General features: G+C 37.7%; 1 protein-coding gene across 1 annotated transcript in view; it reads left to right on the forward strand.

The window, feature by feature from the left end:
- The window catches only part of VSTM4 (V-set and transmembrane domain containing 4), a 133,927-nt gene extending 123,231 nt beyond the window's left edge, over window positions 1–10,696 (forward strand). The window contains exon 8 of the mRNA XM_031956281.1: window positions 10,243–10,696. Within this exon, the coding sequence (XP_031812141.1) occupies window positions 10,243–10,368 (126 nt within the window). The 3' untranslated portion in view covers window positions 10,369–10,696. The remainder of the gene's footprint in view (window positions 1–10,242) is intronic.
- Window positions 10,697–12,373: the final 1,677 nt, after the last annotated feature.

Genomic DNA, 12,373 nt, shown 5'->3' on the forward strand with positions numbered 1-12,373 from the left:
TTAAAGGATAACATTGTCACTTATTTGTCACAATTATAAGGGAGAACAGATGCCAACAGAGAACAGCAGACATGTTTGGTCCCCAATACCCCTACTTCCAATGGCAGGCACCCCAATAATAGCTTATACTTTAATTGAAGGGTTACAAGCTACTTGATGTTGAAAATTATATAGTTTTTAGTGAGAGTCAAATTGGCACCCTAGCACTGCTGAATCAATCAGGATTACTGAAATGAGAGTCCTCTCTGAATTACCTAATGAGGAATCAGGAATGAACATCAGGGACCTGAGAAACTTAGCTCTACTTTTGTCACTGGGTCAACATGGCTGGGATGTAGGTCTCTGGGTCAACTCAGCCTTAGCATATAGGCATCCTGGGATCTAGGGCCAAGCCAGGCAAACCATGTTTCATGGGCTCATAGTTTTCTAATGCTTTTTCAAAATAGCTTGCATGATCCATCCAAGCAGCCTTTTAAAATCAGAGGGGAAGTAGAGAAGTACCTCCAAATCTTAAGATTCAGTGAGAGACTGGGAGTGCTCTAGGCTGGGAAAGGGAGGGACCTGTGTATATCAGTATATAGCACTCCACCTACTAAGATGTTCATTAGCTTGCCTTACAAAACATTCAGGCTAATTAAAAAACAGAACAACTATTATTTATGTAGCAATGAACATATAAATGACTCATGCTTGAACTTATCTATAGAGGCAAAAGAATCCATTTTCTATTTCTGGTGGTTTTCCCTTTATCCCCATAAAAACCTTTATAATCTCCGTAACTCATAGTAGGTTCCAGGTGAGATTATAGCATACATCGAGGTTAAGGGCTCATTGCCATGGTTTTTCTCCTGTCCACTAACTTCTATAGTTCTGTCTTCATTGCTCATGGCTGTTTATTTCTCTTGCCATAAATGCAACTGCTCATTCTCTCAAAATATGGGGTCAGTTCTTGGGCAGCTAGCTTAGCTAATTAGTGTTCTTTAACCTCCAAAGTTAGGATAGCTATAGGCTTAAGCTATTTACCTTCATTATTCTTAGCAATTGTCCTTTCTCTGTAGGGAATGGCACCAACTGTTCTTTAAACAAAGGACTTTTTACTATCACTATAGCAAATACCTACTACTGCTCAGATGAGATTCCATTTCCCCCATTCCCAAATGGGGTGCTTTCTATTTACTCCACATTCCCATTGAGTCTTGAGATTCAGAAATATTTTTCTTTCCCTTCCTTCCCTTGACTTCATTCCCTACCTTCCTCCACAACTACTGGGCCATGGCATGGAAATTAGCAGCTTTAAGAAAGCAATAGAAAAAATAAAAGATGGAAGAGACACAGAAAGAGGTTGTTCCTGAAACAATCATTTGTGACACACAAATAGGATGAGAAAGGAGAAATAATACCTCATTGTATTCTCTCCCACATCAAAAAGTTTGCAGTCCCTGCAAATGACACCAAATTCATATGGTACATGTGTCCTGTTTACATAATTTATATAGCATAAGAATCACAAATCACACAGAATAGAATTACTTATAGTCAGCCTTATATATACTCAGATATCTGTGTGCCATACTACCCTGAATGCTTTGCAGTAGCAAAATAAACTAAATACTGTAGTCTATATAAAAGACAGAACATTGTATTTCAACCGATCCACTGCTTACACATTGTAGAAACTTCTGTTGTGACAAAGGCACTTAAGAACACTATCACCATATCCTTTCTGAGGGAATAGTTTTCCCTTCATCATTGGGCTTGTAGCCTGCATCTAGGATTTCCTAGGATAAATAAGACATCTCCTTATTAGGGAGGGAGAAGAGAATAATTACAAAACAATTTGCAAACCTTAAAATGTTAATTAATATTATCTTTCTCACCAACTTTTTCTTTTTCCTGATGCTAACACCTTCTCATATAAAAGACAAATGTTACTTCTTTCAGCCAAATAGACACTGGCAAGGAAGGTGAGTAACCTGGAACTTTAAATCAAAGTATATCAATACTCCAGCCTTATTGATTCTTATTGGACTGATAAATGACCATGAGAGGGCTTTCTCAGTGGGATCTGAGAGAGCTTTTTAGGAAAGTTTATTGAGGTCCATCTATCAATAGAGGGACTGGCCAACTTGGAGTTATTTGGCAGCAGGTTTTGTGGGTAGTGGCTGTTGTAGGAGGGATGGTTTTTACCAGGTGCTTTTCTGTTGAATAAAAAATGAGCACTTATCTTGTGGGGGAGGAGGGAAAGAGAAGGAAAGTCTACTTCAGATAATATGCGATTCTCTCCTGGGTACATAGATCCCTGATAGTGCAACTCTGTAGAATTGGAATCCCATTTTCAAATATGAGGGTGATGTTACATCAACATTCCTATGTCCTATTCATTGATCGGTTGCTGTCATAATGGTATTACCCAACTGAACTCTCAACATTTTAGAACTTGCATGGGCCAGCAATTGTATTTTGTTTTTATTCTTGAAGCTTAATTCAACTTGCGTATTTTATAGAGTTCTTTAAGAAAACTTATTTTTCCCTCTCCCTTTCTCTTCCTTCCCCCCTCCCTTCTTTCATCACTCCTGCCCTCCCCCCCTCTCCCTCTCCCTCTCTCACATCTCCTTTACTCCCATCCCCTCTCTCCTTTCTCTGTCTTTGTCTCTCTGCCCCTCTCTCTGTCTGTCTCTCTCTCTTTCACACACACACACACACACACACACACACAGACACAGACACACACACACACATACAGTTTCTTGCTATTTGTCTCTTTATTTTTTTCTCTCTTTGTCCCTGTCTCTCTGCTTCTCTTGTTATCACTTTTTGTATCTCTCTGCCCCTCTCTGTCTCTGCCTCTGCCTCTATCTCTCTTTCTTTTACACACACACACACACACACACACACACTCACACACTGTTTCTTGCTATATGTCTCTATCTCTTTTTTGCTCTCTTTGTCCCTGTCTTTCTGCTTCTCTTGTTATCACTTTTTGTATCTCTCTGCTCCTCTCTCTTTGCTTGGTGTGTCTTTGTCTCTGTCTCTATCACACTCACACATACACACACACACAATCTCTTACTCTCTGCCTCTCTTTGTCTCTCTGTCTCTGTCTCTACTTCTCTCTCTCTCTCTCTCTCTCTCTCTCTCTCTCTCTCCTCTATATCTGTCTCAGCCTCTCTTTGTTTCTGTCTGTCTTTCTGTCTCTCTGTGTTTCTTATGTGTCTGCATGAGAAGATTTAACATATTTTAATACAGAAACTTTTCTTTAGACTCGGAGTCAGGAGATATATTTTTAGTGGAATTACATATATACATTTTAACAGGAGCACAATTGTTTTACATTCTATAGCTTGTTATTGGACCTTTTGGTGCCCTTTCAAATAGCCACTATCCAGGTGCCTTTTTAGTCGATTTTAGGATTGTCCCTCTATCCACTCATATTGGATTGAATTCAGCAGTTAGGAGAATTCTGTTCCTGAATCCACCATAGATACCTTATTGTTCTATAGATAAGTCATTCTCTTTCCATGGTCCCTGTAAATTGAAGACCTGTCTATCGCTTCCTGACAAGGATGCATTAACAATTAGAAGAGAATACGGTGCCATGGGAAGAATACTGGATTTGCAATCAGAAGACATAGGTTTGAACCCCAGATCTGGCCTTTAATACTTGTGTAGCATTGGACAGATCATTAACATCTCTGGATCTTGGTTCATAGGATCATAAATTGAGAGCTAGAAAGGATTTTAGAGACCATCAAGTCTATCACTTTCAACTTACAAGAAAGAAATGCAAGACCCAGGGAAAATTAAGAAGCGTAATCCAGATTACATAGCTCATAAGCATCTGAAGCAAGATTTAAACTCAACTTTTCCTGACTAAGCTCTCTGACCAAGAGCTATTTACTACTCTATCTAGCTTTTCCTCATTTGTCAAGTGAAAGAGTTGGACTAGATGATCTCTGACATCCCTTTCAAGTTAATCTATAAACTTATGAAGACAAAATGCGATTTGTTATAAGAATTAGATTATATGTAAGGCTAAACAGGTTTCCTGAGAGATCACTGTAAATACTGCAACTTTGTAGGAGGAATAGGAAATGAAACTGATTAAAAACATCTGACTTTCTTTTCACCGAAGGCTAAGAGAAAGGAAAACACTCACAATAATGAATCTATGATGGAAGTAGGGCTATGTCAGTACAAGTGACCTATGATGATAGGACACCTCCTTTAAGAAACTCTCATGTAAATGAATGTAAACTGTTTGTTTGTTTTTCTTCCTGGATTATTCTTACCTTCTGAATCCAATTCTCCCTGTGCAACAAGAAAACTGTTTTTGCACACATACGTTGTATCTAGGATATACTATGACATATTCAACATATATAGGACTCCTTGCCATCTAGGGGAGGGGGTGGAGGGTGGGAGGGAAAAATCGGAACAGAAGTGAGTGCAAGGGATAATGTTGTAAAAAAATTACCCTGGCATGGGTTCTGTCAATAAAAAGTTATTATAATTTTTTAAAAAAAGAAACTCTCATGTAAATATGTCCTTTGCAGGGTTTTCAATAGGAGAACACATCTCTGCTATTTTAAAATTGTCCTGTGAGGTGGTATAATGAAAACCACATAGCATTTTGTTATAAGATTAAAGCTTAGGAGTCATCACTTGTCTGTCATGTATGTCATTTTGATCTTTTGTCCATCCATGGTCTCTAGGGTATCAGAGGCTCAGTGAATGGTCATTTTGAGTTGGGTAATTCTGTAATCTGTTTATAAATGTCTTATTCACTAACTCAGCAGCAAAGTGGTACAGAAGAGTGATTGAAATCAGGAATACTCATCTTCCTGAGTTCAAATCCAGCCTTAGATACTTCCTAGCTATGTAAACCTTGTTTGCCTCAGTTTGCTTATCTGTAAGATGAGCTGGAGAAGCAAATGGCAAACTACCCCAGTATCGTTACCAAGAAAATCTCAAATGAAATCACAAAGAGTTGGGCATGACTCAAAGTAGCTCTTAAATTATCCACTGAGCTGTGAAACTGGCATTCTGAATGTCATGGATGGGGTGAGGTCAAAACTCATGGTAGCTCCTAGTCATCTCTACTAGGATCAATTTATCTACTTGTCTATCTATCTATCTGCCTATCTATCTATCCATCTATCTTAGATTGATCGATGGATGAAAATGACACTATCATCATAAAATCTAGCTTAGTCTTACCTTCAATAATATCCATTAGAGCAGATGTATCAAACACTTAGCCAATGGTCATCAAAACTCTCCAGGTCTTCTGGAACCAGATTAAAATGTACTTAGAAAATATGTAACAAAATAAATATTTTTTTTTGTTGTTTTTAAGTCATTTCAATAGTGTTTGACTCTTTGTGATCCCATGTAGTGTTTTTTTGACTAAAGATACTGAAGAAGTTTGCCATTTCCTTTTCCAGTCATTTTATAGATGAGAAAAGTAAGACAAACAATCTTAAGTGACTTGCCCAGGGTCATACAGCTAATGTCTCAGTCAAGTTTATGACATAAATAAAGTTAATTTGTGGTTTTCTGAGTCAATAAGTAACTTTGAGGAGGACCATTTGGCATTAGTATCCTAGACTGTAGAGCCTAGCATGGTAGTAGGTGAAGGGAGGATAATAGCCTTTCCTCTTCATAATTGACCCATTACTTTCTCTTTCTTAACACTTGCTTTAATTGACAGTTTAGTGTACAGTTCAGACTCACTTGTTTGGCAATGGTTCTCAGTAAATGACATCTCAATTGGTACAAATCTTCCACTGACAAAATAATAATGAAAAAGGAGGAAAGTGGGTGAAAGGCAGTGAAGTAACTCTATTGTCTTTCATTGGCCATTAGGAATGTATTTTCAGTTAACCATGCTAGGAAAATGTAATTAAACACATGGCTGATAACCATAGCCACGGGTGCCGATCAGAAAAATGATTGTTGCTTCCAAGATTCCGGGGATTGTTATTACACATCTTTTGCTGGAAACTGTATGCACTTCACAACTGTGAACCTCCTGTGAGCTTCCTCATATTTTCAATCAAATTATTACACACTAGAAATATGCATAAGGGAAATTATTCTACGCACTTTATGGTATGTTGTTGCTGGTAGCGGTAATTGAAGTACCTTTCCCACTTATGAAAGTACTAATTTTATTTGTTTTTATTGCTTTTCCAGATGCAATTATTTATTTAGTGTGCTTTGGCTTTATTAAATTATGTTTACTATAGGAACATCATAAAAATGTATGAAAACAACACATCAGCCCAGCTAGCCCAGTGACCTGTATTGAGAAATCTAGTGTTATTTTTCATATCCCAACATAATGGAATAATGTAAGAATAAACAGATACTCTCCACTACAAAACAATGCAATTTCCATGTAATAGAATAAAACACCTGGACAATATGATTTCATAAATCTTGGCTCTAAAATTTACATGAGTTGGGTGTTAGGTGGTTATTTTAGGACACATGGTATTTCTAAATGGAATCATTATAATATCAGATGTAATTAACCCAAAAAGCAGTCAGTAAACAGATTTTAGTTGGTGAGTGAGAAATGGAAAATAGTTTTAATAACAAAAGGCAAGCAGAGGAGGGCAAAGAATAATGGTTCCATCCTGTGAAGTTTTGGAACTTTACAATTGTAGAATGGCTGGTTGAATGGAGAAAATCTTGGTGCTGTTCCCTAAGCCCTCAATTGCTATGTATAGGGGCTTCATTCAGTTACCCAGCTGGCATTCTAATACATAGTTTGCGCTATATTCTCACTGCAAGGAGAGAGCTGAAAGCTTTTAGTCCTTAAGGGGGTTTAATTTTAGTACTTTGAAAAAACTTCACAGAATGGATTCCTGATGTCCTACAATTCAATGAAAACATATATAGCTTGTTGAGGATGTAAGGGCCTCTTGAGGTGTTTTGAATTTTAGCAAGAACACCAAGCTAGATGAACATGAGCCAGAGAATGACAGTGTCTCAGAAACAAGAAAAACAAAAAGCTAAACCAGTCATTACATTCATGTAGACCAGCCCCAGCCTCCACCTCCATCCCTGGAGTGCAATCTCTCTCCATATCTCCCTTTCTTAGAATCCCTGAATATGAGAGATAGAAAGGATCTTGGGGGTCAGCTAGAACCATCTTTACTCCAAGGAATTCTCACTTTAATATACTTGACAAGTATGTGTCCTAGCTTCTACTTTTGAAGACTTTCAAGGAAGGGACTTTTGGGGGAAGCATCCCATTCCATTTTTTAATAGTTCTAATTTCTCAGAGGCTGCAATGAATTGCAATGGATAGAATGCTGAGCTTCCATGAACTGCAATGGATAGAATGCTAAGTCTAGGATCAGAAAAATCTGAATTCAAAAATGGTTTTAGACACTAGCTATGTGATGTTGGGCAAATCACTTAATCCTGTTTGCTTCAGGAGGCAAGCAAACCTTAATCTTTAGCTTTATGCAAAATAATAACAAACATGCTCAAATTCTTAACTGGAAGAATCTATCAATCAGTCAACATTTATTAGACAATTACCATGTATCAGACATGGTGATAAGCACTAGGGATACAAAGAAAGGTAAAAAGGCATGGCCCTCAAGAAGCCTACATTTAATGGGAGGGGACAACATTCAAATATCTATGCATAAACAAAATACATAAATGCATACTATTATATGCACATGTGTATTTATATATACCATAACATGAATGTGAATATATATATATATTCAATATATATATATATATATATATATATATATTTCAACTATTTTGCTGTATCCAACTCTCTGTGACTCCCTTTTTGTGGTTTTCTTAGCAAAGCTGGAGGAGTTGGCCATTTCCTTCTCTATCTCACTTCATAGCTGAGGAAATTGAGGCAAATAGGATTGACTCACGCAGAGTTATACAGCTAATAAGTGTTTGAGGCTGAGTTTGAATTCATGAAGATGAGTCTTCTTGAGTCCAGGTCTAATGGTCTATGCACTGTGACACCTTTCTATCAAAAACACATAATTATCTAGATTGAACTAGTTTCTTAAAACTAGAAAAAAAGTTTCTTAAACTTTTTCCACTAGTAACTACTTTTTACTGGAGAAATTTTTGTGATCCTGGGTATATAGATATATAAAGTAAGTATACAAATTGAAAATATACTGATAATAAATCACAATTTTGTGATACCCACATTCCGTTATATCACCCCATATGGATTTATGACTCACAGTTAGGAAGCTTTAAACTAGATGACCTTTAAGGTCATTTTCAACTCTAAGACTGTGCAATTCCCAAAACAAAACCAAATGACTCATTCAGGATCAAATGAAATATATGCTGAAAGTGATTTAAGAGGAAAGTCAGTAGCAGTGGGAAAGATGGAGAAAAGCCTCCTGTAGAAAGGGGGATTTGAACTGAGTCTTAAGGAAATTCAAAGAGAAGGAAAGTATTCCTGGCATGGGAGCAGCAAGTAAAAAGACTGTAATTGGTAGACTGAGTGCACTGTGTAAGGAACATCAAATAGGTCAGTATGGCTGAATCTTAGGATCAGCTTGGGTGAGCTTCAAATACCAATAGAGGATTTTGTTCTTTTTTTCCTAGCAGTAATAGGAAGCCACTGGAATTTAATGAGAGAGGGTGACATGACCTTGTCCTTGAAAATAATCACTTTGACAGCTGGGTAGAAGATAGATGGAATGGGGCAACATTTATTTACTACAGCTTTGGAATCGCTTTTGGTGCTAATCTAGCTGCAACCCATTCTTCTGGGTATCACCAATGATAGCAAATTGTTATCCCCTGAGGGTTATTTTAACCTTTGGAAATACCCCAAAGTCATTTGGATAATTAATTGCCTGAGATAGTGAATCAGGTGCTGGGGCCATTTTGGGTGAATGGCTCACCAAGTGGTCCTGAACTAGGAGATTCAGTCTTTTCTTAGACATGGAATCAGCATTGTTGCCTTTTTGAAACACATTGGAAACTTTAAAGATCATGTAGCTTCTTAGGGGTAACCCAGAAAAGCCAGCAGAGAATCCCTTCCTCATGATTTGATCTGCCTGGACTAAGATGATGAAGTCAGTGAGACAGGGAGGCTGATCTCAGCTCAATAGAAAGAAAAACTTTGCAGCTCTAAGAGGTACCCTGTAATGGAATAGGTTACTTTGTGAGTCAGTGAGCTCCCTGATAGTAGAAGTATTCAAGCAGTTAGCCATTTATCAGGGATGTCATCAGAAAATCAGAGGGAAGAAGTGAAAAGAACTAGATCTCCAGCTCCCAAAATTGGGATCAGACCCCAGCTCTGCTAGTTGTATGGTTTCTGGGCCAAATTTCATAACTTTCTAAGCCTCGTCTTATCATAAAATAGGGATAGCATTTGGTCTGTCTCCTTCACAGGATTTTTTGGCGAATGCACTTTGTAAATTATTAAAGTCTATAAATATAACCCATTACAATATTGGGGAAAAACTCCCAAAAAATTAAATAAAATTATGAACCGTGCTGCCAATTTTAAAGTGTTATATGTATTTGTGAAGTGTTATATAAATGTCATTATCACTTACCACCATCATCATCACTATCCTAAGCAGGGTGAAAAGTTGAACTAGATGACCTTATAGAGGTCTTTTCTAGTAAGGTCTTTTCCAATTCTAAGATTCTGTAATTCCTAAGACAAAACTAAACTGCTCCATCATTCAGAATCAAATAAAATAATATTTGTAAAATATTTAGCACAATGTTTGGCAAATAGTAGGCACTAAATAAATGTTTATTTTCTTCCTACATTCATTCATGGAGGCAGGGCTTATATATAGAATGAAAGTAAAAAACAAAACAAAACAACTGCCTGTACAAGTATTTTAAGGGTTAAGAAGTTTTGATTGATCGGTTTGACTTCTGACCAACTTATGGGCTTCCAAGGACCAGCGTGTTTTCTTGTTATATGTCCAGATGTTGGGCAGTCAGCTGGTTTGATGCCAGATTATTTACTCCCATCAATTTTTCTAGAATTGTGACTGCTTGCATTTGCATCATAAACTAGCTTCACTTTTTTTGTCAAAGGTATTAAGGGGGGTTAAAGACCTCTAAATACAAAACTGTTCTCCCTTTCCCACCATTTACCCCCATGTCCCCACTTTTCAGGGTAAGGGAGATCTCTTCGGGTGATGGTACACTATCCAAAAGAAAGCAGTCATCTGTAACTCTGTTGTTGTTCTTGTCTTCCAGCCAAAAATCACAGAGGAAAGCTTAACATATGCCGAATTGGAGCTGATTAAACCCCACCAGGCATCCAAGGGCCTCCCCACCAGCACCGTCTATGCCCAGATCCTTTTCGAGGAGAACAAGATGTAAACCTGCCTCCCAGCATCTGCCTCCCAGGGTTTTTCTCAATGTCCTATTTAATACTTATCAGGCCCGTTATTTATGAAACCTCAGAAACAAAGTCCTTATTTTTGTACTTTTTACTTTTACACTTCTGTGTTGTTGTGGGGCCTTTTCTTCAGTAACATCCCTAGTGATGTTTAAAGGAGGTACAGAGTTGTCTCCTGACAAAGAGACAGAAACCCCAGCCTTCAGTCTCTTCTCTAAAGGAATGCATGAGGGATTTGTCTATTTTCTTTTTTTCTTTTTCTTCCTTCCTCCATCTTTCCCTCCCTCCCTCCCTCCTTCCTTCCTTTTTCTTTTCTTTCTTTCTTCCTTGTTTCCTGTCTTTCTTCCTCCTTTCCTCTTTCTTTTTTCTTTTTCTTACTCCCTTTTTTCTTTTCTTCCTTTCTTCCTTTTCTTTCTTTCTTCTTTCATTCTTACTTCTTTTTATTTTTATTTTTCTTCCTTCCTGCTTTCTTGCCTTTTTTCTTTCTTTTCTCTTTCCTTCCTTCCTTTTTTTCCTTTATTCTTACTTGCTTTTTTCTTCCTTTATTTCTTCTCTTCCTTTCTTTTCTTTTTCCTTCTTGCTTTCTTTCTTCCTTCCTTTCTTTCCTTCCTTCCTTTCTCTTCCTTCCTTCCTTCCTTCCTTTCTCCCACCAGGATCTTATCTGACTCACTTCTCAAATTCCAGAGCAATAGAAAATAGTCTTCTGCTCAGACAGACCTCCTAAAGTCTCCTCTTTCACAGGACTTTGTTTTAAACCTAGAGAATGTATTTTTTACTCTTCCTGTACTGATGATATCAAACTTATAACGTATAGCTAGAGGAAAATGCCATTATAGAGGACTGTGTATGATGGTAGCTGTCATAATTGGTTTCCAATGGACCAGAATCATATGGAGAGAGCACCTAGAAGCTAAAAATCCACTTGTAAGCATTTTTTGTTTTGGCTGCTTACTAATTCCCTTGATTATAAGATCCCAGGGACTCCAGTGGATAAATCCCTGAGTTGGGGGTGGGCTTAGAGTGGAGTAAGTTTCATTCCCAAACTGACTGTGATCTTTGGTTCTTCTTGGTGTTTCTATCTTTTCTATATGCAAAATGAAGATGAAGCAGCATGTTATGACAAACAGAAATCAGACCTTTGAGTCTGGAACACCTGAATTCAAGGCTACCTCCAATGCATATTAGCTAGCTGTGTGATCTTGGGCAAATCACTTTAACTTCTGAATTCCCCCAGAACACTAATCTGACCATAAGTTACAGGGGAGTTGCTGATCTGCATTGGTGGAGACAATTTTTATACCTGGAGATCCCTACACTGATGAAATATCTTTGGATACTCCCGCCCCATCCCAATCCAATATTGTGAGGTCAAATGAGGTAATATTGGTATAGGGATTGGAGCCCTATGGTTGAGACAATCTATGTGAGTATACAGCATAATTATGTATTAGCTATGCCCCCCAACATACGTCATCACTGCCATTTTCTCTTGATACTTTGGGAGGATGCTTCCCTTTTCAGCTGCGGAGTACAATCAACATTGATTGGGGACATAAACTGAAATAATTTAATGTGTAAAGTTCTTCTGACCATCTTCCACAAATGAAAGAACAAGACACTGAAACCCACCTGGCCAAGCTATCTTAGAGAAATACTTCATGGAGTGCTAAAGGGGTTTCTGGACCTGACATCATCATCCCTCTTTGCAGAGAAAGAGGAAAAAGCATAGACCTGTGACTCATCAATCAGATCCAAGATTTTCAACAGCAGGATCATTTTGCATAAACTGAATTCCTAATGTGACCTTTTCTGATGTTTGTTTGTTGTGAGGGATTGTTGAATGAACATTGTGCAAGTTTGGAGATGGGAGCTACATCATGAAATATGTATATAATGTAAATAATATATTTTAAAGTTTCCTCTGGATTTTGGTTCTGACTCATTCCCTCAATAGCTTAATAGCCTGGGAAAGGAAAATAGCCTATT

Source organism: Sarcophilus harrisii, chromosome 2 (genome assembly GCF_902635505.1).
Source record: "Sarcophilus harrisii chromosome 2, mSarHar1.11, whole genome shotgun sequence".
In the NCBI taxonomy this organism is placed as follows: domain Eukaryota; kingdom Metazoa; phylum Chordata; class Mammalia; order Dasyuromorphia; family Dasyuridae; genus Sarcophilus; species Sarcophilus harrisii.